Below are 26,558 nucleotides of genomic sequence, written 5' to 3'. Positions count from 1 at the left end.
TGACAAAAACGGCTCCACGCAAACCATCTGCACTTAAAAGATTCTAGTCGATATTGGGAAAGTTGATATCACCCATAATAATAACCCTACTACTTTTGCATTTTACCAGAATCTGCCCACCTTTGAGATCTTCAACATCTCTACTACTATTAGGTGGTCTAGAAAGCCCCCAATTCGGTGGCTGCTCCTTTGCTGTTACTAACTTCCACTCATACTGACTCAGTAGACAAACCTTCCTCAACACCTTCGTTTCTGTAGCTGTGATGCACTCTCCGATTAGCAATGAGCCATCCCTCCTCTTTTTCCACCCTTCCTGTTCTTTTTAAACGTTCTAAACCCTGGAATATCAAGCAACCATTACTGCCCCTGTGAAGCCCACATCTCCATTATGGCCACATTGTGTCTCCAAGTACTGATCCATGCTCTAAGTTTGTTGCTCTTATTTCGGAAACTCCTTGCATTAAAGCAGACACACTTTAACCGACCCCTTTGTTTCTTCATGTGATAAACCTTCCTGATAGATTCAATATATCCTGTCACTGTCCGCATCTGCAACTGACCCCCTCTCAGACATGTGGGTTTGATTCTCACCGACCCCCCTCTCCACCACCCCCCCAAACTAGTTTACACCTTCCCAAATCATACCAGCAAATCTTCCACCCAGGATATTTGTGCCCCTCCGGTTCAGGCCCAACCCGTCCTTCATGTACAGGTCCCACCTTCCCCAGAATGTATCCCAATGGTCTATGCATCTGAAGCCCTCCCTCCTGCACCAGTCTCGCAGCCACGTGTTAAGCTGCATTCGCTGACTGTTCCTCGTCTCACTGTCTCGTACTGATCTTCAGCTTCCAACCTAATTCACTGCAGTCACCTTTCAGATCCTCAGTCCCTTTCCTGGCTATATCATTGGTGCCAATATGTACCACTATTTCTGGAGGAGGTGGGTGGGAGTGAGGCACTACGGTTTAGGGTCTCGGGTTCAGAGCTCACCCACTTGAAAATTTCCCAGAATTATTTCGCTACTCTCGGCAAATGGAGGCCCCGACTCCTGAAGTGAGTATTTTAAATGGTAAGACTCACCTTCTCTCCTCCCTCGTACTTCTCGGCAAATGGCATAGACACAACCAGCAAGAATATTACAATCGCATGTCTGACCATCATTACTTATATTGATGAAATTACATTATGATTTATCTCATTACAATAGTTTAACGAAGCAGTTGCTTTATTGATCCTAATAGCAGTTAGAAGTTCACTATTTGCGTAAATTCATAACCATCATTAGATTACATGTAGAATGCAAATGACAGCTTCTGCCATTGGAGGATTTGCACCTGGGTCCACAGGGCATTACTTAGGTTTTTGCATTAACAATCCAGCAGTAGAACTACAGGCCATAATCTCCCCTCCATTATGCTGCTGAAACAATTGGTAGGTATGTAGTTTGTGAGAAAATATCAGAAAGGACTTCAGGCAGTCACATTAGGCTCAGCGAGGGACAATAACACAGAAGGATAGCACATGAAGAGAGGAACAGATGAACATCTGAAATTATCTACTTTAAATGAATAGAAGAAACACAGAGTTTCTATTTCTCCTTCATGACGAGAAGAATGTGGAAACGTGTATTTCGAAAGGGAAAGTAGAGCTGTAGGTACCAAAAGGATTGGAGGTCTCTGCACTAATGTGTCCTCACGCAGTAAGTGGAGCTCGGTATGGAGAATTATGAAGGTGTTTGAAATACCAGGTATTACCAATGTTATTGGACGCAGACTGAAGAAACTAATGCATTTTTGTTTAACAAATTATGCATCCCAGCTAATTTGATGACGTTTTCGTTTCAGTTCTGGCACAAGAATTACTTCAAGAATATGTATTTTATTAAAGGATTTCTGTAGTGTGGGTGTAATGGTGGCTCAGTGGTTAGCACGTCTACCTCACAGTGCCATGATTCCAGATATTTTTGTTGAATTCAAATTTCACCATTAGCTGTGGCGGGATTCAAACTCCATTCCCAGAACCTGACCTGGGTCTCTGGTTTGAGTCTAGCGAGTGATTTGTGAATCATAATCAGTTCAAAAATTCTAAGAACTCAGCTATAAAACACCTAATCAGAACTTCGTCATATTTAGGATCAAGATCAAAATGCACCCATGGAAATTCTGCACAGTCATGATACTGACAGCAAAGACACCACGCACGTGATCACTGAGGACGAAAATCGAGGTCTGCAGGAAAATATACTCCACGGAAATGGCAGAAACGACTGTGCAGCTGGTGAGTTCATTTGCATTTTTAATTTATTCACTCATGGTTTATATTGACGACTGCTTGTTGCCATCAGCAGTTCTCTATCTACCCCAGTCTCTCTCACTATCTCTCTTCCTCCCTCCCTCTGTCTCTCTCTCTCTCTCTCTTTCTCAGGGAAGATCCGGCACAATGCAACAAAATGATCACTAAGTGACTAAAAGACCCTGCTCGGAGATCAGCGCTCAATTTCCCCGGCAAACGCCTACCATCCCCCTCAGCCCATAACTCCCAAACATTTCAGTATTTGTGATAATCAATCAATCTTCACTCTCATGCCCACCATTTCAGTGTGTGGATATTCACCCATACCCCTATATTTACCCCTTTAACCAGTGGTTAGCACTGCTGCCTCACAGCGCCAGAGACCTGGGTTCAATTCCCTCCTCAGGCGACTGACTGTGTGGAGTTTGCACGTTCTCCCTGTGTCTGCGTGGGTTTCCTCCGGGTGCTCCGGTTTCCTCCCACAGTCCAAAGATGTGCAGTTCAGGTGAATTGGCCATGCTAAATTGCCCGTAGTGTTAGGTAAGGGGTAAATGTAGGGGTATGGGTAGGTTGCGCTTTGGCGGGGCAGTGTGGACTTGTTGGGCCGCAAGGCTTGTTTCCACACTGTAAGTAATCTAATCTAATCTAAAAGAAATCGTGCTTCATTTGTCATAAATAGATCTTAACTAATGTTTGAATTTGACCAAAATTATATTGTTTCTTGTATTTTGAGGGCCAGCAATTCCTATAATGAGTCAAAAAAACATTCCCATGCAATGGAAGATTTTATTTGAGAAGACAGGCCAAGCAGGCAAGGCTGGAGCCCAAGGGCTGGCAAATAGGATTAGAATAGTTAACTGGGTTGTTTCTGTTTAGCACGGACCTACCATCTGCATAAAAGATGTGCAGTTCAGGTAGATTGGCCATGCTAAAAACTGCTCCATAGAATCCAGCGATGCGTTGGTTAGGTGGTGTGACTGGTAAAATTCCAATACAGTTTTGGGTTGTGGTGATTTGGGTCTGGGTGAAATCCCATTCTGAGATTTGGTGCAGACGAAATGGGACGAATGCTTCTTTCTGAACCGCAGGGATCTCGATGACTGCCAATCTCTATGGTGGAATGACACCATTTTGCCACTGATACTCATTTTCCCCATGCAATTTTCTCATCAAGTTGGCCTCAAAATGTAAAAGGACGTATTTTGTATGATTTTTTTTCTTTTTATGTTGATATTTAAAGGCTGTTTCAGTTATACGGAAGTAAGCGTGTTGCAAACTTTATGACATTTGTTAAATTAGTAATTCAGAATCAAAGAGTCCTCATAATGCAAATAGAAACAAATCACCCCATCTGTAGTATATTTAACCCATGACCAGAACCCTACCCTGTCCTCATATTTACGGTGTGTAATCCAGCTCGCTTATAAATCTCTGGCCATCCAGGAAAATTTGGCATGGCCAATCCATCTCTTTGAACTGAGGGAGGAAAGCAGATGAAATCCATGCAGACACGAGGAGAATGTGTCAACTCGACACAGACAACACCCCCACCCCCCCAGAACTTGGATCCAACACGTGTCCCTGACTCTGTGCATTGTGAATACAGAATAGATAAGGAATTGTCATTCCCCAGCTAACAAATTGTTATCTTGCCCAAACAGAACGAAGAAGAAAATTCTGTGACTGAAAAACTATGTGGTAATGACACTTGCAATGACATTAAACCGACGGATGCAGCGAATGAGTACTCAGCTCGACAACCCCATCCAAATGAAACCCAAGAAAATGTCAAAAATGTTTCTGGTGAGTTGACTATAATTTCCTGCAATGGACTCGACTTTTCTTATTCATTCGTGGGACGTGGAAACTCCAGTCTGGATCAGTCTTTATTGTCTGTGCATAATTGCCCAGAGGGCAATCAAGAGTCCGTAAATTTGGTGTAGATCTGGAGTTACAGTCAGAGCAGACCAGGTAAGGATGGCAGTTTGCTTCCCTAAAGGCCATTACTGAACGAAATAGATTTACCTGATATTAGACAACAGTTTCATGATTATCTTTAGATTGTTAATTTCAGATTTTGTTTATTGGATTAGAATATAGTGGGTGTTGAGATAGTAGAGTTGGGGAGAGAAACATTCTGTTGCAGCTGACAGTGAGAATTCAGAGTTTGTGCTACCTGCTCAGTTGCAGAATTGGAATGATTTGTTCAGACTGAAAATGGACGTGTCGTAGAAGCAAATGGTTCTATTTGTTGTGTTGAACTTAGGAGATAACAAATGAGGAGAAGGTAATAAAGAGGTTAATCTTCCCATCATAATACAATAGCATATAAGAGCAGAATTAGACCATTCTGTAAACTGTGACTGCTCGACTATTCCTTCACGTCTGATATGTTTCTCAACCCTATTTTCCTACCTTTCTCCTTTAACCCTTGATTCCATCATTGAAGAACCTATCGATATCGGTCTGAAAGACTGAATGACAGCAAGGATAGGAAACTGGGAAAGCGTGGTATAACAGTTCTCTTAATTCAAAGGTTCATAGGGAACAGTACAGAAAGGGAAATTCACTTCTCAATATTATTATGCATAATTAGTCTGGGGGAATGAAGAAGTCAAAATACATATTTAATCTTATTATTTGTGGGCTATTCAGCAAGAGCAGTGATGCAAATCAAAGCACAATTTTTGAACATATACATCAATGTGAAGAATGTTACAGGAACACTGGGGGTTCTGAATGTACACTAGTTCTGGGTACAATTAAGTAGAATTTCTGTTCGGTAGGATAACTTCCTCAAATGTATGCAAAATTTAATTAATGAACGAATTAACAAATGGAGTGTTCGGATTCAGTGTAGAACTGCAAAATGGCTGATTAATAATTTTGTTATGATGGGAATGAACAATGAAGGGCTTAAACTAGTATGAAAGGTAAAACAGGAAAAAAAATCAAGTTAGTGAATAATGCGTTACATTATACCCCACCCAATGAAGCCCCAAAACAATAGATGTGTTCTGTGCTTATGTTTATTATTTTTTACCTTTGCATTTTTCAATGAAGTCATCACCATTTTGCATTTTCTGGTGAACTCTGTGTAACTTTCACGACAGAAGCTGACTTTCAACAATCCAGAGATGCAGCGCTACAGCAGGACAATCCATTGCAAATTAGTAAAGAAGATGTGGACAAGGCCAATGTAAATTCGCAGTTCCTTTGTCAGAAAGAGATATTACTCTATGGTGAAATATACAGGACTTATATTTTTCTGGTAATTCCAGATTCATGAATTTGCATTATGATTTGCAAAAAAATAATTGCTGTCCAATGTACAATCTTATTTGAGAAGAACGGTCAAGGCAGGCAAGGATCTGGGCCAAGTGCTGGCAAATAGGTTTACAATAGTTAGATGACTGTTTCTGGGCAGCAAGACATGATGAGCCAAAGGACCTATCTTGTCTGCTGCAAAGATGTGTAGGTTAGGTGGATTGGCCATGCTTATTAAAAGTGCCACCGACTGTTCAGGAATACGTGGTCAGGTGATATTAACCAGGATAAAATCGAAATGTTTTTCGAGGTTGTGGAGAAGGTGGGCAAGGGTGGGATGCCATTTGGAGATTCATGCGGAGCCTATGGGCCAAATGGCCTGTTTCCGCACTGCAGGGATTCTATGATTCGAGGTCTCTATGATTCTACAACAGTTTATTGTTACCAAACTACTGCATTTCACATGCAATTTTTTTCATCAGGTTTGCATTGGAGTAGGGGTCGTTAACCTGGACTCTTCTGCTATGGCTGACCTTTTTTTGGTGGTTCCTCTTTTTCTTGCTTCCTCATTTCTTTTCATTTTCCTTTCCTTTAATCATCCTCTTCTCCTGAGCTTGGACGGTAACAGCAGAAGTGAGTGAGACAGTGAGTTGGCCCACTGTGAACTCAAATGAGCCTTTTTTTACTTTTCTTGGGATGGGCATTAAATCTCGCATTGGTATCGGTGACTGCTATGTTAGCAGAGGTGATATCAGCTACAGTAAGTCCAACAATGAAAAGAGGCGCCTGAGGGTTGGTGACTTTGCCGCTAGTTGGTTCTTGCACTGGTGGCGAAGCAATAGTAGAAGAACATTATGGCCACATCAATGAACTTAGTCCAGCAGCATGAGATGACAAGCTGGTATTAGTGGGAATATCGTAGTTGACAGCGAGAGGAGAATCAGCCGCGTCACAAATGATGCTGCTTGAGGATTGGTGCCTTCAACATCGGTTGGTTCCGGAGTCGATAGCAGCAAACCTTTGGAGGAATGACAGTTTTCCGGGCATTAGTGATAATAAGCTGGCTCAGGACTGATGGACATACTTTAGACAATATCTACTTTGTTTTATCCTTATTCTTATAACGATTTAAAATGTTGCTAGATCGTGGCAACAGGTTGAGAGCTTTTGATTTCTTTTACTGTTTTCTCTCTGGAGAGTATATGCGTTAATGAAATGATTAATTCGTTCAATTCCTACTTTTCAATCCTTTTTCACCGAAAGCTGAGGATAACTCTTAGATCCGAATGATTTCAGTGGCTTCCAAAGGAAGTAAATATTGCATCTCGTACATTTGGACAGTGTTAATGCATACACTTACATATCTATGAACCAAACAAAATTCACTTCAGGATGCACAAATTCCACTTTCATGCGAGTGGCTGAATATAATTAATGTAGTTCTGATTTACAAGGATCTCACCCGAGTCCTCAAAGTTTCATATCTGCCATAACCGATACAATCTCCAGTTCTCTTCTGTGTGATACATTCTGGTTGTCGACTTGACGATGGGCCTTCCTACATTCAACATGACTAAATCAGACATCTCCTGATTACCTCCTCTTTTGGATTTGTAACCTTGCCTCTCTATTGCATATCATATCGGCATCCTTGCCTCTGAGAACAAATAATATTCTCTGGTCAGCGTCCAGTTGGCTCAATGTTGTCAACCGCTCGACGTCTTCCATATGTGCCCTTCACATCTTTATTCTGATACATCGCTCCTCACATGTATTCAAACAAAGGATGAGTAAAGCTGATCTGACTCGAAATATATCTGTGCCTTCTGCATTTGTAGACGCCAGTAAAATGTCTAGCACCTAATACTGTGAGGCAGGGATTCCTTAAGATTTCTACAGTTAACGGCCATATCACACAGGTGAGATCTTGTTACTGCCTGCCATTCCAATCATGCAAAATGTAAAAGGAAGTAGTTGGGGAGAATTGTTCTCCTTAATTTGACATTTAAAGGCAGTTTCAGTAACAGGGAAGTAACCATAATGCAACTCATTCGGCATTTGTCAAATTAATAAGTTAGAATCATAGAACCTCATAGTGTAAGTTTCACCAGTCACCCAATTTGAATAATATTTCACTCAGGATCATCATTTTACCCTTACATGTATTGTGGGTAATCTCCGTAGCCTGTACATCCCTGACCATCTGGGCAACTTGCTGGGGCCATTCGACCAAACCTGCAAATCTTTGGAATGTGTGAGGAAACCCTCACAGACACAAGGAGAATCATATTCTCATAGATTCTCTGTAGAGTGGAAACAGGTCCTTTGTCCCAAAAAGTGCAGACCAACTCTCCTAAGAATACCCTACCCAGACCCATTCCCCTACCCTATTATGCTACATTTACCCCGGCCTAATGTGCCTAACCTATACATCCACAGAAAGTGTAAACTCCACACAGACGTTCACCGAGAGTTGATATCAAACCCAGTTCCCTTGCTCTGTTCATTGTCACCATAGAATAGGAAACGAAACATCACTCCCTTGCCGACGAATTGTAATCTTGCTCTAACATAAAAAAGAGAAAAACGTTGTTACTGAAACACTGCTGTTAATGGATATTTGCAATGACCCAGGAGTGCCATGAGTGGATATTCAGCTCCACAACCTCATCCAAATGGAGACCATGAAAACAGCATACATGTACAAGCATTCTGTGAGATCTCTTTTGTTTCATAGAACGGACATGTGTATTCTTTATTCATTCGTGCAATGTGGGCTGCATCACTCTTTTGGGGGGATGTCTAATTGCCCAGAGGCCAGCAGAAAATCCACTCGTATTCAGTCTAAATTAAATGACAACGACGTTGGCAAAGCATATTCTTCAAATATATGCAAAATGCACTAAAGGTACGAACTGAGGAATTGAATTTCATGTCTGGTATTGAAATATGTAAAATGCTAAGTTAGTTATATTAACGCCATAGAATAGTAAACATCTAAAGGAATTTGAACAAGAACTACACGGAAAGTAATACGTTTTTGAAAACTGTAAACCGTTATGCCCAGACATAAACACCAAAACAGGGGAAGCATCTGATGCTATTTCATTTGTTTAAGAACATTTTAAATTCTTTCTGAAGAAAGTGCTGGTCTGCCTGGAGATACCTTGGATCCAAAAGCGAGTGAGGAATTCAGAAATACTGCAACAGTCTCAGCAATTTTACCTCATAATAGGGAGGAGCAACACCATGCAAATATGGAAGCATCTCGTAAACAATTGGAAGATGAACTCCCTTGATGTGGAGAGTGACACGTTAAAACTATTATCCCAATGTTGTCAAATACAACACCTCAGAAGGAAATGGGCCATGTTAAGAGTACCCATGCAAGTCCAAGTCCACTGAGGAATCCAGAACCAACTGTTCTTCAGCAAGAGGAGAACATTACAATCAGCGTTCCCAGTGGTAACATGTGCCCAGATGGAATGAATACTTTTTTTGACGTGACAGGGAAAATAAAGGGTCCGGGAGCAGGTGAGAAAAGTGACCATGCACGAAGTCCACTGACACATTCTGTGTAATTCATATACCGAGAAAGATTTAATTACATCCAGGGAACCACTATCAAAGTGCTCATTCTCTTTTACTTTATTTGCTGTTCCTCCCAGTGTGAGACTGTTAATATTGTTATCAGGAATGCAGACATGTTCTGATATTTACAACTTATCCTTCATTAATCTATCTCAAGAAACAGGTTACATAAAATCCTGATTCAGAATTTGCTATTGCAGTTTCCTTTTGTAAAATAATTGATTCATTTTGGCTGTTGACTGCTATGTTTGGGTATGACAAGCCTCATGCCTGTTTAACACTGTCTTATATGTTCAGAACAAAGTGCCACTGCTATAATAGAGTCACTGACATGACATTTGACCGTCTGTATATTCTTATCACTCTTGTAGCACCCACTAATACCAGTCTGTTAGCGTGAAAATGATCTGTTTGTCCCACGGACAGTTTCCTTTCCTTTGTCGATCCACACAGCGAGTCCCATTTCCTATTCATTCGCTGTGCTTAGTGACATCCATTTTGCTCTGAGTTCAACAACACCTGGATTTTATCATTCTAAATTGCCATGTTTGCAAATCCCTGCGTTTCCTTCAAACTGTTTCATCCCATCATAAGTCAGCTGCTTCAGGTTTCTTCATTGCACATGTCCTGTACGCTGGGAACAGAAAATGATTCACTCGTATCTGCGACTGTAAAGATCATTCGTGTCTCAGTGTCAATGTACAGTAACAGAGGAATAAAGGAATCTTCACATATTCCGTGTAAACTTTAGTGACATTAATGTTGGAAGAACAAATTTTTCAAATATATGCAAAATGCTGTTAAGGGAACAACTGTGGAATTGATTTTCATTTCTCAAATTGAAATATGAAAAATGGTTAATTAATTATCTTGTTATAATAATGTTACAGAACAGTGAACACCTGAAGGTATTTGCAAGTGGACAGCACAGAAAGTATCCAGTTATTGAAAAGTGTATTACATTGTGTCCAGCCAACATTAACATCAAATCAATCGAAATAATTTTGCTTTCTCATTCTTTTCATACTTTTGGGTTTTTTTTTCCTTGAAGATATTCCTGTTCGGCATGGAGATTACATGGACCCTTACATGCGTGAAGAATTTAGAAACATGACAACTGACTCAGCAAGTTTCCTTCATAACACGGAGACCCAGGATGGTGTAAACGTTCAATTACCTCAGAAAACACAGCAGGATAAACTGCAGCATTGTAGTGGCAGACATGTTAAAAATTTGGCCAAATTTTTCGAACAGCAAATACCTCAGAATGAACTGGACAAAGTGAAAAGTGCACCTGCAAATCCCAATCCAAAGAGAGATCCCAAAACAACTGGTCGACAGCAAGAGGAGAACATTTCAATCAGCGTTCCCAGTGACAACATGCCTCCGGTTGCAAGGAACAGTCTTTTCGACACGCCTGGGAGAATAAAGAGAAGTGTAACAGGTGAGAACAATGACCATGCATTCGGTGGTCACATTGTGTTTAATTAATATACCGGGAAAGATTTAATTTCATCCAGGGAACCACTGTCAAAGTGCTCATTACCTTTTACTTTATTTGTTATTCACTCCTGCGTGAGACTGTTAACATTGTTATCAGGAATGCAGACATTCTCTGATACTTACAATTTATAGTTCATTAATTTATCTCAAGAAAGAAGTGACGTAGAATCCTGTTTCAAAGTTTACTGTGGAAGTTTTCTTCTGTAAAGTAATTGAATCGTTTTGGCTATTGACTAGTTTTTGGATAAAACGAGCCTCATGTATTTTTGAATCTCTCCGACATTTTCAGAACAACATGACACTCCTACAATACAGTTGTTGTCCTGACATGTCACCGTTTCTGTATTCTTATCACTCTTAAAACACACATTAATACCGGTCTATCAGTATGAAAATGCTGTGTTTGTCCACGGTCAGTTTCCTGTCCTTTATCAATCCTCTCACCAAGTCCCATTTCCCAATCACAAGCTAGACTCACTGACGTCCATTTTGCTCTGAGTTCAACAATACCTGAATTTTATCATTCTAAATTGCCTTGTTTGCAAATCCCTCCGTTTCATTTAAACTGTTTCATCCCATCATAAGTCAGCTGCTTCTGGTTCCTTCCTGTACACTGCTTGGGAATAGTAAATGATTCACTCGAATCTGCGACTGTAAAGATCATTTGTGTCTCAGTGTCAATATCCAGTATCAGAGGAATAAAGGAATCACCCACTCCATCAAAAACATGCAGATTCTGGACATCCTTCACCGTCAAACCATTACCACCCGATGCCTGGAGGAGGAACCCCTCATACTTCGCCTCGAGACCCTCAAACAACATGGGGTCAGTGTGAATTTCAACAGTTTCCTCCTTTACTCTCCTCCCACATTTTCCGAGTTGCAAGCCTGCCTCCAGACCTGTCCATCACCTTTCCCATCTATTCACTTCACCCTCCTGTCCGAGCTCTCCCCTTCTCCTTCACTTTCATCTACCTATTCCATTTTAAGCTACCTGCTCCCCCCACTCCCCCATCCATCCCAACCCTACCACCCTCCCATTTATCTTTCAGCGCCCCTGGCCCACCAGACTCATTCCTGATGAAGGGCTTATGCCCGAAACAACAATTCTCCTGACGCTCAGAGGCTGCTTGACCTGCATATGCTTTTCCAGCAACAAACTCTCAATGCTGTCCTTCTGTGCTGAATGCCATTTGACTTTAGGAAATTTTCAAAATTCCTGATGGTAAATGACATTCCCTTGTCAGTGACTCATACTTCTGAGGATCCGTGTATCACGAGCAATGCTTGCACCTTGTCAATCATTACCCCTGAGTTTGGTGAACGAATCTTACGCACGTCCAACATTTTTCAATGGGCGTCTGCAATGACCAGGAACATTGAGCCAATGAAAGGATCAGCACAGCCAATGAGCCCAGGGTGTTTCCGGACGTTCCCATGAATGTAGGGGTACTGTTGGTGACAATTCATATCCTTGTTGGCACTCGGGGCACTATCACACCAACGCAGCTACGTTGGCATCCAATCCTGGCCACCATAGCTCCTCACCAGCATCTCCATCTTGGAAATCCCTGGATAATCCTGGCAGAGATAGGCTAGCCTTCGGTGGTGACCATTACTTGGGACAATCACACTTGCCCCTTAGCCGTTTCTGTCCACAGGACAGGATCTTCTTGTGTCCACAGTCAAATAATGTTCACAGTGGGTGGATGTGCATCCAGAAAGATTGAGTTAAAACAGATTCTTCAAAGGAAGACACCAACAGAGTGAATATGTGTCACTGGGAGGGGGCCCAAGGCATCTACATTAGCCACTTGGCTTCCAGGATGGTGTTCAAACTTGTCCTTGTAGGCGCTGAGAATAAGGTTCTAACGTTGAGTTTGACTGGAAGCTGCATCACTTTGTCTTCCTTCAGTAGCCCGAGCAGAGATTTGTGATCGATACAATGACAAATTCTCATCCATAAAGATACTGGTGGAACTTCCTCATGCCTGCCTTTGTATTGTACTAAATTACTATCGAGAGGCAGGTAATTATCTCGATGGAAAGCCGACTCATGGGAGGTAAAGTAATGTGGATAATATATGATGGGTGGTTTTACACAGCGTTAAATTTTGGGAATAAATACATCGTCCAAGTCATTAAACAAAGGAACTAGCAAATGGGAGGCAAGAGCATCCAATAGAAAACTCGACTAATCACAACTTCTGCAGAATATTCCAAGGGAGGATGTGACAGAGCAGGTATCTTTGTCGTGGGAGGTATTTAAAATTGATGAGGAACGTGCGTTGAATGGACTGTTGATTGTTATCATGAACAAGGCATCTACTCTAACATGAACTCTATCCAGGCAAACTGAAGGTAGTGAGAGTGGGAACTGTGGGGGCACTGGCTGTAATCTTTCAGCCTTCCTGGAGGCAGGGCAAGGGCCAGAGAGCTGGAGAATAACAAACTTTACAGATTTGATCAAGAAAGGTTTTCAGGATAAAGGCAGCAGTTACAGGCTGGGGTTCTGGTTCACTAGCCCAGTAAGATTACCACTACTCAAATACCTGCCTCTATTAAATAATTAGATTAAATCAGTTGATCAATGCAACACGAGTTTCACAATTACAAAGACAGGCACAAAAGCAATTGCAACGTGTTGCTTTGTGATTGATATTTTGTAATTTATTGGTTAGCATTTTGTTCATCGTATCATTCTGATAAATATTGCCAATATGAATGGTGATGGTAAACTTGCTGAATATTTTAATTTAGATCTAACACGGCAGCACAAAGATTACCTTCGCACAAAGAATGAGAATCTAACAATCACAGGAGAAAACAGAATAATTCGGAGATTTCCACTGAGTGAAAGATATACCAAAGTAACTATTGTTCCTTCACTGGGTGAGCAGGAACAAACAAAAAAATCATTGAAGACCACAAGTATGGCAGATGGAGAATTGTGGAGGAAAGCTGAGCAAAATCATCGGGAAGAAATACCGTTGGATAGGTTACTGAGAAAACATTGTAATCAGACAGGAGGCACTGGGGCCACTCTCATCATTGGACCGTCAGGTTTTGGAAAAAGTACCACAATAAAGAAAATAATACATGGCTGGGCAGCAGGTGAAATGTACCGAGAGATTGATGTGATATTTCCATTTAAAGTGCAGCAATTGAATTCCATCGAAGGGGAAACCTGCTTAAATGAACTGATATCAGATTTCTTCCCCAACTTCACAAACTACTTAGACTTTCTGTGGAATAAACCAGAGAAAATATTGTTCATATTCGATGACTTGGATCTTTTCCAGAAACCCATCGATTTCACCGAGATGCCGAGTGACAATGATGATGGTTCTCAGAGTTTCGGGCCTGAACATTTGTGTGAAATATCCCACATTGTGTGCAGTCTTATAAAAGGGCAGTTGCTGAATGGCTGCTCAGTGTTGGGAACAAGTTCCCCGTGGAAACTGCAGGCTCTTGGGAAAGTCGAAACAAATCAAGTTGTCAATATCCTGGGTTTCAGTGCCGAGAGCAGGAAACAATATTTTCAGCGCTGCTCTGTAGCTGGACAGCTTGCTTCAAATACTTTGGATTATATTGAGCAGAATGAGATGTTATACGCCATGTGCTATATTCCCGGCTTCTGCTCGGTTCTGTGTTCAATACTGGAAACCCAGCAGAAAGAACGAGCCCAGATACCAGCATTCACAACCTGTACAAGGGTGTTCTTCACTTATTTCACTTGTTCTATGAAGAAATGTTATTATGAAGATGTTATTGTTCATGAGATGATTCTGAAATTGGGTAGTTTAGCCTACTGGGGCATTTGCAATGAAACTATTGTGTTTAAAAGAGGCCAATTCAACCAGCACAAGCTCTATATTTCCAACTGGATCTCGGGATTTATGATGGAAATTCAAGACAATTATGGTATTGGCTACTTTTTCACTCACTCCACTTTGAAGGATTTTGTTGCTGCCCTGTTTAAATGTCAAAGTACACCAGCTGACCAAGTGAAAAAAATACTGACTGAATGGCACAACTGCACTGATGACAGGTTTAAATTTGTTTCTCGTTTTTTCATTGGCCTCTCATCACCAAATTCACTGAAACAGATTGGGTTTTACTGGGGAGAACTACACTCTGAAACAGCTTCAAATGTATCAGAGTGGCTGAGAGAAAAATTCAACAGTTATGTGCATAACTTGGAAAGTGAGAGAAACCAAAAAGGTCTCCTCGAAATATTGTATTGTCTCCTTGAATTTGGAGATGCCACGCTGCTAAAAGCTGTCTTAACTCCAGTGAAGACATTACGATTCACAAAATACCATCTTCAATCCTTTGACTGTATGGTTTTATCAAAAGCCTTAATGATGGTTCAGGAGATTGAAGAGCTGGATCTAGACAATTGTGGGATAGGAAATGAGGGCATCCACCAGCTGGAGTCAGTGTTACGGAAATGTGAAGTACTCAGGTAATGCAACATAATTATTTAATAACATTATGACATCATAAAGTGATGGCACAGACTTTTGGGGTAATATTTATAAATGGCCTCTGTTAGATGACTTAAGGACAGGGTTTTGTAATACTTTCATGGAATCATGATGGCCTTAAATTAATAAACACACCCAAACCTTCGGTATAATACCACTTCGTGCAATGATCTGTTAGTAAACAGATTTTAACAATAGCACATTCAAATCTTGCATACACTTAAAACCCCATCAGAATCATTGATTTAACCACTTCTCTCAGGCACATTGAGCATATCACAGAGAACTAGAAGCTGGCAAAAAGACAGTATTCAGAAGATGACCAAATGTGATGCCAAGGTGTCCAAATCTATGGCCAATTGCAGGGAAATAGGATGAGAAAAGATAGAAGTTTTTCTGTGACATAGTCTCATCCACAAACTTTGTTATTAAAAGATAGCACCCAATGACATGAATAGACTCTAATTGCTATGTTGGTAAGTGTTGAACAATCAAAGGAATATTGGAACAGGAGTAGGCTATTCAATGGCTGACTTGTGGCCTAACTCCATTATCCTAATTCGGGCCCTTAATCATTTGTACATTTGCTCAGCAAAAATTGATCAATCTCAGATTTAAAAATAACAACTGATGTACCATCCACTGCTAGTAGTGGAAGATAGTTACAAATATCTACCACCCTTTGCGTATAGACGTCCTCCCTGACATCTCTCCTGAATGGTCTGGCCCGAGTTCACAGATTATGCTTCTTGTTCTATAATTACCAATCATTGGAAATTTTTTGTCCGAATTCTTTTTTTCCTGAACACCAAACTCGAGATAATTAACACATTTGTAGAGAATCCGGACTCCTATTAAAATTCCATGAAGAAATCCTACTGTAAACGTTTCTAATACAGCAACCAATCAATAAGGAATACTTGCTGTTCCCTCTTACCTTTCAGAATGGGTTTCAACATCAATACCTTTGTGCAACTGTCTTATTTTGTAGCACATTATGCACATCATTTATTGTAAAGTATGGCAAATGTGAAATTACAATCCATGTCTAGTCTTTTCTTGAGGTCAATAATATCATTAAATCAAAATAAATTAATACAAGCCACATGATTAAATATAAATTACATGTTCTTTTTTCATATTCTGAATCTCCAAACCACAATAACAAATAATTTGCAATCCTACTCATTTTTAACTGTGATATTTTCTTATTATTCCTTATTACTCTTAACATGAACAAACTGGACGATTTGGGAGTGCAAAGTCCATTAGATTAGATTACTTACAGTGTGGAAAGAGGCCCTCCGACCCAACAAGTCCACACCGACCCGCAACCCACCCATACTCCTTACCAAACACTACAGGCAATTTAGCATGGCCAATTCACCTGACCTGCGCATCTTTGGACTGTACGTTGAAACCGGAGCACCCAGAGGAAACCCACGCAGACACGGGGAGAATGTGCAAACTCCACACAGTCAGTCGCCTCAGGCGGGAATTGAACCCGGGTCTCTGGCGCTGTGAGGCAGCAGGGCTAACCACTGTACCACTGTGCTGCCCATTAGCCGTCTCTCTGACATTCTGAAGGAAAAGCTTTGCAAAATACAGACATTGTTGACAGTAATCCGGCATAAAATAGAAACAACACATTTTAAATTCCATTTTTAGTCATTATCAGCAAATATGATTTTTCCATTTCTATTATTACTGGGTTTCTTGCTGAGATATTTGTATCATCGATAGTCACAAGTGAGGTGTCAGAAGACTGGAAGTTGGCTAACGTGGTGCCACTGTTTAAGAAGGGCGGTAAAGAGAAGCCAGGGAACTATAGATCGGTGAGCCTGAAGTCGGTGGTGGTCAAGTTGTTGGAGGGAATCTTGAGGGACAGGATGTACATGTATTTGGAAAGGCAAGGTCTGATTCGGGATTGTCAAAATGGTTTTCTGCATGGGAAATCATGTCTCACAAACTTGATTGAGATTTGAGGAAGTAACAAAGAGGATTAATGAGGGTAGAGTGGTAGATGTGATCTATGTGGACTTCAATAAGGCGTTCTACAAGTTTACCCATGGGAGACTGATTAGCAAGGTTATGGCTCATGGAATACAGGGAGAACTAGCCATTTGGATACAGAACTGGCCAAAAGGTAGAAGACAGCGGGTGGTGGTGGAGGGTTGTTTTTCAGACTGGGGGCCTGTGACCAGTGGAGTGCCACAAGGATCAGTGCTGGGCCCTCGACCTTTTGTCATCTATATAAATGATTTGGATATGAACATAGGAGGTATAGTTAGTAAGTTTTAACTTGACACCAAAGTTGGAGGTGTAGTGGATAGCGAAGAAGGTTAGCTCAGATTTCAACAACATCTTGATCCGATGGGCCAATGGGCTGAGAAGTGGAAGATGAAGTTTAATTCAGATAAATGCGAGGTGCTGCATTTTGGGAAAGCAAATCTTATCAGGACTTATACACTTAATGGTAAGGTCCTAGGGAGTGTTGCTGAACATAGAGACATTGGGGTGCAGGTCCATAGCTCCTTGATGGTGGAGTTGCAGGTAGATAGGATAGTGAAGAAGGCATTTGATATGTTTTCTTTATTGTTCAGAGACATTGGAGTGCAGGTCCACAGCTCCTTGATGGTGGAGTTGCAGGTAGATAGGATAGTGAAGAAGGCATTTGATATGTTTTCTTTATTGTTCAGAGTATTGAGTACAGGAGTTGGGAGGTCATGTTGCGACTGTACAGGTCATTGGTTAGGCCACTGTTGGAATATTGCATGCAATTCTGGTCTCCTTCCTATCGGAAAGATGCTGTGAAACTTGAAAGCGTTCAGAAAAGATTTACAAGGATGTTGCCAGTGTTGGAGGATTTGAGCTACAGGGAGAGGTTGAATGTGCTAGTGTTATTTTCCCTGGAGCGTCGGAGGCTGAGGGGTGCTTTTATAGAGTTTTACAAAATTATGTGTGGCATGGATAGGATAAATAGACAAAGTCTTTTTTCCTGGTCTGAGTGAGTCCAGAATTAGAGGACATTGGTTTAGGGTGAGAGGGGAAAGATATAAAAGAGATCCAAGGGGCAACGTTTTCACGTAGAGTGTGGTAGGTGTATGTAATGAGCTGCCAGACGAAGTGGTGGAGGCTGGTACAATTGCGTCATTTAAGAGGCATTTGGATGGGTATATGAATAAGGTAATTACAATGACTTCAGATGCTGGAAACCAGAGTTTAGAGTAGAGTGATGCTAGAAAAGCACAGCAGTTCTGGCAGCATCCGAAGAGCGGTAAAAGCAACATTTCAGGCAAAAGCCCTTCATCAGGAATACTGATTCCTGATGATGTATTCCTGATGAAGGGCTTTTGCCCGAAATGACAATTTTACTGCTCCTCAGATGCTGCCTGAACTTCTGTGCTTTTCCAACACCACTCGAATCTAAACTATGGGTATATGAATACGAAGGGTTTGGAGGGATATGGGCCAAGTGCTGGCAGGAGGGACTGCATCGGTTTGGGATACCTGGTCAGCATGGACAGGTTGAACCGAACCATATATCTCTATGACTCTATTATTCTTGTGAAAATTTAGACATAAAGACGACACGTTAAACAATTGTTACAGTTCACTTGGACTTTTCGTGCAATTATTTTTCTGATGGCATTTGTTTTCACCTTTGCCTTTTTGTATGTGTGTTATGTTCCTGTAAATGTAATATATGCGTTTTTTTCAAACAATGCAGTTTAAAATCCAACAATCTCACAGACTGCTGTGTGGAAACCTTAATCTCTGCTCTCCGTGAAAATACTGTGTTGTTGAAACTGGACGTCAGCAATGATGATCAAAATGATGGCAATGCCAACAGGCTGACAGATAAATCAATTCATGCACTGTCCCAGTTCATTCAGAATAGCACACAAATAAAAGAAATCAGGTGAGTTTTTTTATTTGCTTAAGTGTTCTTTGAAGAGAAAATGAACTTGTTACATAATATAGTTGCATCGATTTGCACAATAAGCATAGATGAATGGAATTTTAGGAAATGTACCAATTCTGACAGTAACTGAAGTATACCAGGTATTTCAGAGCCCTAGCATGAAGGAGAGAAAATTTTCTCAAACATCTCTGTCAACTCAAACAGTTTTGCACTTAGGCACAGAGCATATTGGTTTACTTTCTTTTGCTCATTCACTAGCACATGATCAGTCCGTTGGAACTCACTCCCAAATAGCTGTCATGGTAGATAGGACAGGTCCGATTGGGATGTCTGGTCGTTGCAGATGAGGTGGAATGATGAGTCTGTTTCTGTGTTGTAAGACTCTATGAGTCTAAATTATAATTAGGAACTGTAGCACAAACAGCCAAGTTTCTGGTATTGAGGCTGGCTCTCGTGCAACGAGGGGTACATCGGGTTCCAAGAGATCAACTGTGTTAGTGGACTCTCTAGTCCAAGATACAAAAAGACGTTTCTGTGGCCAGCTGCAAAAAAGCAGAATGGTGTGTGGTTTCCCTGGTGCCAGGAGAAAGGATGTCTCAGAGAGGGTGCAAAATGTTCTCATGGGGGTGAGAGGCAAGCAAGAGGTCATTGTACACATTGCGACCAACGATACAGGAAGGGAAAAGGTTGAGATTCTGAAGGGAGAATACAGAGAGTTATACAGAAATTTAAAAAGGAGGTCCTCAAGGGTAGTAATATCTTGATTGCTCCCAGTGCTAAGAGCTAGGGAGGGCCGCAATAGGAGGATAGAGCAGATGAATGCATGGCTGAGGAGGATTTAAACTCATAACGTGGTGGTAGGGGGCAGTGGTGAATGCCCAGGGAGATAGTGAGGAAAGAGATCAATCTGAGACTGGTACAGTTGAGAACACAAGTGAGTCAAACACTCGGGGCAGGCAGGGACAAGGTAGTACTCATAAAATAAACTGCACTTATTTCAATGCAAGGGGCCGAACAAGGAATGAAGATGAACTCAGGGCATGGTTAGGAAAATGGGACTGGGATATCATAGCAATTACAGAAACATGGTTCAGGGGTGGGCAGGACTGGCAACTTAATGTTCCAGGATACAAGTGCTACAGAAAGAACAGAGAGGGAAGGAAGAGAGGAGGGTGTGGGGTGGCATTTTTGATAAGGGTCAGCATTACAGTTGTGCTGAGCGAGGTTTTTCCCGGAAAAAATATTATTTGGGTGGAACTGAGAAATAAAAAAAGGGTGATCACCTTCTTAGGATTGCATTATAGACCCCGTAACTGTCAGAGAGAAATTGAGAAACAAACTTGTAAGGAGATCTCAGCTATCCATAAGAATAATCGGGCAGTTATGGTAGGGGATTTTAACGTCCTAAACATTGACTGGGACTGCCATCATGTTAAAGGTTTAGATGGAGAGGAATTTCTTCAGTGCGTACAAGACAATTTTCTGATTCAGTCTGTGGATGTACCTTCAAGAGAAGGTGCAAACCATGACCTACTGTTGAGAAATAAGGCAGGGCAGGTGAGTGAGTTGCCAGTGGGGGAATACTTTGGGTCCAGCGACTATAATTCTATTTGTTTCAAAATAGTGATGGAAAAGGATAGAGCAGAACTTTCAACAGCTGATTGGTGGCAGATATTTGCAGGGAAAGCGATGGCTGGAAAATGGGAACCCTTCAGAAATGAGATAACAGGAATCCAGAGGAAGTATATTCCTGTCATGGTGAAAGGGAAGGCTGGTAGGTATAGGGAATGCTGGATGACTGAAGAAATTGAGGATTTGGTTAAGAAAGAGAAGGAAGCATAGGGCAGGTATAGACAGGATAGATCGAGTGAATCCTTAGAAGGACATAAATGAAGTCGCAATAGACTTAAGAAGGAAATCAGGAGGGTAAAACGGGCACATGAGATAGCGTAGCAAATAGAATTAAGGAGAATCCAAAGGGCTTTACAAATATATTGAGGACAAAAGGGTAACTAGGGAGAGAATAAGGCCCATCAAAGATCAAGTCAGGCTTTTCCAGCAACACATTTTTCAGCTCTAATCTCTAGCATTGCAATCCTCACTTCCTTCCATCAAAGATCTGCAAGACGCCCTTTGTGCGGAGCCACAAAAATAGGGGAGATACTAAATGAATACTTTGCATCAATAGTTAATGTGGAAAATGATATGGAAGATATAGACTGTAGGGAAATAGATGGTGACATCCTGCAATATGTCCAGATTACTGTGAAGGAAGTGCTGTCTGTCTTGAAATGGTTAAACGTGGATAAATCCCCCGGAACTGATCAGGTGTACCCTCGAACTCTGTTGGAATCTCGAGAAGTGATTCCTGGGACTCTTGCTAAAATACTTGTATCATTGATAGTCACAGGTGAGGTGCCGGAAGACTGGAGGTTGGCAAAAGTTTTGCCATTGTTTAAGAAGAGTGGTAAAGACAAACCAGTGAACTATAGACCAGTGAGCCTGCCCTCAGTGTGGGCAAGTTGTTGGAGGGAATCCTGAGGGACAGGATGTATATATATTTGGAAAGGCAAGGACTTATTCGGGATAGTCAACGTGGCTTTGTGGGTGGGAAATCATGTGTCAAAAATGTGATTGAGTTTTTTGAAGAAGTAACAAAGAAGATTGATGAGGGCAGAGCAATAGATGTGATCTATATGGACTTCAGTAAGGCGTTCGAAAAGATTCCCCATGGGAGACTGATTAGCAAGGTTAGATCTCATGGAATATAGGGAGAACTAGCAATTTGTGTACAGAACTGGCTCAAAGCTAGAACAATGAGGGTGGTGTTGGAGGGGTGCTTTTCAGACTGGAGGCCTGTGACGAGTGGAGTGCCATAAGGATCGGTGGTGGGTCCTCTATGTTTTTGTCATTGACATAAATGATTTGGATGCGAGCATTAGAGGTACAGTTAGTAAGTTTGCAGATGACACCAAAATTGGAGGTGTAGAAGAGAGCGAAGAGGGTTACCTCAGATTACAACAGGATCTGGTCTAGATGGGCCAATGGGCTGAGATGTGGCAGATGGAGTGTAATTCAGATAAATGTGAGGTGCTGCTTTTTGGGAAAGGAAAGACTTATACACTTAATGGTAAAGTCCTAGGCAGTTTTACTGAACAAAGAGACTTTGGCTTGCAGGCTCATTGCTCCTTGAGAGTGGAGTTGCAGGTAGATAGGATAGTGAAAAAGGTGTTTGGTATGCTTTCCTTTATTGGGCAGTGCATTGAGTACAGGAGTTAGGAAGTCATGTTGCAGCTGTGCATGACATTGCTGATCCATTGTTGGAATATTGCGTCCAATTCTGGTGCAATTTCCTGTCGGAAAGATGTTGTGAAACTTGAAAGCGTTCAGAAAAGATTTACAAGGATGTTGCCAGGGTTGGAGGATTTGAGCTATTGGGAGAGGCTGAACAGGCCGGGGCTGTTTCCCCTGGTGTGTTGGTGGCTGAGGTGTGACCTTATAGAGATTTACTAAATTATGAGGGGCATGGATAGGATTAATAGGCAAAGTCTTTTCCCTGGGGTGGGGGAGTTCAGAACTAGAGGGAATAGGTTTAGCATAAGAGGGGAAGGATATAAAAGAGACCTAAAGGGCAACTTTTTCACGCAGAGGGTGGTACATGTCAGGAATGAGCTGCCAGAGGATGTGGAGGAGGCTGGTACAATTGCAACATTTAAGAGGAATCTGGAGTGGTATATGATTAGGAAGGGTTTGGAGGGATATGGGCCGGGCGCTAGCAGGTGGGACGAGATTGGGTTGGGATATGTGGTCGGCACTGATGGATTGGACCGAAGGGTCAGTTTCCATGCTGTACATCTCGATGACTCTACTAGTCTAACAGCTATATATTCAGAAATGCTGTCTCTCTCTCTCTCTCTCTCTCTCATCGATAAATACGTTCTTTAAAAGCAGAAAAAAATAACCAAAAAATAATACCATTACCTATAATCGATCTCAGAAGCTGCTCCTTATCAGCAATTATTGCGATTTATCTTTCAGGTTGATGAACAATCAATTCTCTGAGGAAGGACTGCAAAGATTGAAGTCGATTCCAGTATCAAATGATTTAACTGTAATAAGCGAATGAAGGAGGCTGAATGAATTATTTTCTATGATTTGGTTCGCGTTATGCAGGATGCTTATTAGAATCAATCCTTTCATGGAACTGTATTTCTGGACTTGTACAAGAGACTGGAGTAGCCTGTGTGAAAAAGGAAAAGATATGAAACTAACTCTCTCACCAACTCCTCTCTCACTTACAGGAACCCAAAGAGGCCTGAGAGCGATTCATTATTATTTTTTTGCTCTTTTTGTAAATGGTTTTAGACTTTGCACACGGTTCGTTAATCCACCTCTTGGAAACTTTGGAGCATATTATTATTATGCACCAGTCCAGACCACCATTCAAAAAGATAGCCCAGACCCCAACCTTTCTAGTTGTCTTAAGTAGGTGTAAGTTGACATTCCGGCACTGATGTAGCTGGCCCATTCACTCAGTTTTAAAGAAAAACACTGTATTTACATCAATAAAATATCGAAGATATTTTAGAGCCACAGCTTTTATTCTCACCCCCGGAAAAAAAAACAAGACAGAATAAATGTGTTAATGGAGCAGCATCATCACAGTTTCCCCCTGCCCCCACCATGCGTTAAAAAGTGAACCATAAATATCCAAAGATGGCTTCATTTTAAAACCCCTTAACCTTAAATTGTTAGTAACCTGTAACGCATATATTTTGAGCAGAATGTAATCATGCACACGTACACTACTACATTCTCTTTCAGACCATCTACTTCTGCCAGGGAACGCTTCTGTTTCTCATTCAAGTCTCGACAATGCATGGCCAGCACATTTTCTCACCCTGCCACGTGCATTTTTTTTTCAAATCGAATGGCTTTAACAACAAGCTCCAACAAAATCATCTGGCATTTTTGTCCTTAAATTTCTCCACTCACTTCATTAGGTTATGATCAGTGTATAATTGTCTCAGATACATTTCTGGTAACATAAATATTGGAATTTTGTAACGTCAACTGTCAAATATTTCTGCTTATGCATGTTCAATTTCGTAGTGAAATGCTTGATTGGTCTTTCTATCTTCTCAGCGTCCTCGTAAAACAGCAAAGTACCAATACCCACATCACTAACATCGATAGCCACCTCCAATTGGCTTTACATAATTAGATGTGGCTAATACTCGGGTAGGGGTTAACACAGCTTCCAGTCTGTCAGATGCCTTCTGACTGTCCACTGCACACTGAGACTTCTTGTTGTCCTTTAGCAACTCAGTGAGTTGAACAGCCACACTGCGAAAATGTTGTACAAATGTCTTATAAAGATCACTCAATCCCAGGAATCATAGTACTGCTGTTTTTTTTTGTTGATGGTATGGGAAATTCCCCAATGACCTTTGTTTTTGCATTCCTTGAGGCCATTTGTCAATATCCAATAGCATAGTCCAGGAAGGTGAATTGGGCTTTGGCAAATTCACTCTTAGCGAAGTTTATTACCAAGCCTGTGTCCCAAAGTCAATCGAACAAGTCTGATAAATATTGCAAATGTTGCTCCTATGTGTGACTAAAAATCACCAGGTCATCAATATGTACTACACAATTGGTTAATCTGGAAATGACCTTATTGCTTAGTGTTTGAAATGTGGCTGATGCGTTTTTCATACCAAATAACATGACCTTTAAACTGATACAGTCCATTCAGCGTTAGGAAAGCTGCACCTTGGTTCGACTTTCGGACAAAATTACCTACCAAGTATCCTCTGAGCAAGTCCAACTTAGAGATATAAGTTGCTTATCTCACGATTTCAACACTGTCTTTCAAACATGGAATCAGATAAGCATCAGTCTTTGTTGATTTCGTGATAGTCCACACAAATTCGTTTGGTGCAATCTGGTTTTTGAACCATTACATTGGACGAGCTCAACTCACTTTAAATCACTTCGATTATGTCGTCTTTCAGCACGTGTTCAATTTCCTTTTCAATTTGAGCCAACCTTAGAGAGTTATGGCGAGACGGACGTTGCTTCATCAGAGGAGCTACATTTTTCCAAATATTTCAAAATACCGCCCAATGTAATATGAAGTAACTCTTTTAGGTCAATTTGATTTTCCTCTGCTAGGTAACTCGATAGTTTATCCCAATTTTTGACAACTTCCTCACTGTCCAATTTAATTTTACGAATGTCCAATTCAAAATCCTCTGAATTGGTTCTTCACTCTGTGTTGTCCTCAGTAACACAATCTTTTATTGCTTGCCTTCCCTGTCAACATATCTTTTCAACACATTCGCATGGCACACTCTGTGAGATTCCTTTCTGTCCAGAATCCTTATCAAATAGTTCACCTCACCTTTGGACTTGACTGGATCCGCTAAACCTTGTTTTAAAGGTTCACTCACCACTGCAAGTAACACTCACCCCCTGATCTCCGAAAGCAAAATTGTGAGTTAGTTATTTGTCTATTTCGTGATTCATTGTACGATTTGACACATTTGAATGCTGTCTCACCAACTCCCTCGCTCTTTATAACAGTTCGCTAAAATTTGACACATTGTCCAAATCTCTGATTTCTGACTTAACAACTTCTTCTGAATCACGGTAAACAGTCCTCACTTCATGCTCAAAAACTAATTCACATGGACTAAATTTGGCTCCTTCATTTGCTGCATCTTTGATGACAAAAATTACAGATTTGTAATTTGGATCCTAATCATCTGGATTGTCTTGCTTATAGGTCCTCAACATGGTCTTCAATGTCTAATGCCACTTTTCCAGTGCTCAGTGCGAGTCTGGATGGTATGCAATAGATTTGAATTGTTTTATTTATCAGCTGTCCTTAACTTCCTTGAATAATTGGTTCCTTTGTGTGAACTTTGGCCCTTGATCTGGTTGTATCTCTGTAAGTGATCCATATCCCATGAAAAAATTGAATAATTCCTCTACAATCCTTTTAGTTGTGATAATGCAGAATTTAATGGCCTCTGGAAATCGAGTGAACGCATTCATTATTGTTAACAAGTCCTGATTCTCCTACATTTTGCTTCAAGAACGATTCCTACGTAATCAATTAAAATTATTAAATGCAGAAATAAAGGTGCTGGTTTTATTACTGCCTGTGGTTTTCCAATTACCTGGCATTTATGACACGTTTAGCATCCTTGTACAATCCAGACCAACAAACACGTCTTGTATTTTAACTTGAATTTTACTTACCACTAAACGACCTCTTACTGGTTGTTCGTGTACAACCGGCAACGCCTTCTTTCGATAACCCACTGCAATATGACTTGATGAACTTCTGCCGACTTCTCATCGGACTGAATATATGACAGTCTCCACTTCCTCAATTTTACGATAGTGGCATACGGGAATACATCGAGATTCTTCTGCAGTGTCTGCTTTTTGATGCAATTGCTTTAGTTTCTAATCTTTCTGTT

At 41.0% G+C, this 26,558-nt stretch overlaps 1 protein-coding gene across 1 annotated transcript in view; it reads left to right on the top strand.

Moving 5' to 3' along the window:
• Positions 1-26,188, top strand: part of LOC140468655 (NACHT, LRR and PYD domains-containing protein 12-like) — a 31,988-nt gene extending 5,800 nt beyond the window's left edge. The window contains exons 2-7 of the mRNA XM_072564738.1: positions 2,133-2,277; positions 3,954-4,095; positions 10,202-10,594; positions 13,414-15,121; positions 18,874-19,065; positions 23,107-26,188. Coding sequence (XP_072420839.1) covers positions 2,254-2,277; positions 3,954-4,095; positions 10,202-10,594; positions 13,414-15,121; positions 18,874-19,065; positions 23,107-23,194 — 2,547 coding nt within the window. The 5' untranslated portion in view covers positions 2,133-2,253 and the 3' untranslated portion in view covers positions 23,195-26,188. The remainder of the gene's footprint in view (positions 1-2,132; positions 2,278-3,953; positions 4,096-10,201; positions 10,595-13,413; positions 15,122-18,873; positions 19,066-23,106) is intronic.
• Positions 26,189-26,558: the final 370 nt, after the last annotated feature.

This window comes from Chiloscyllium punctatum, chromosome 47 (genome assembly GCF_047496795.1).
Source record: "Chiloscyllium punctatum isolate Juve2018m chromosome 47, sChiPun1.3, whole genome shotgun sequence".
Lineage (NCBI taxonomy): Eukaryota > Metazoa > Chordata > Chondrichthyes > Orectolobiformes > Hemiscylliidae > Chiloscyllium > Chiloscyllium punctatum.
This window is presented reverse-complemented; position numbering and strand designations above follow the sequence as displayed.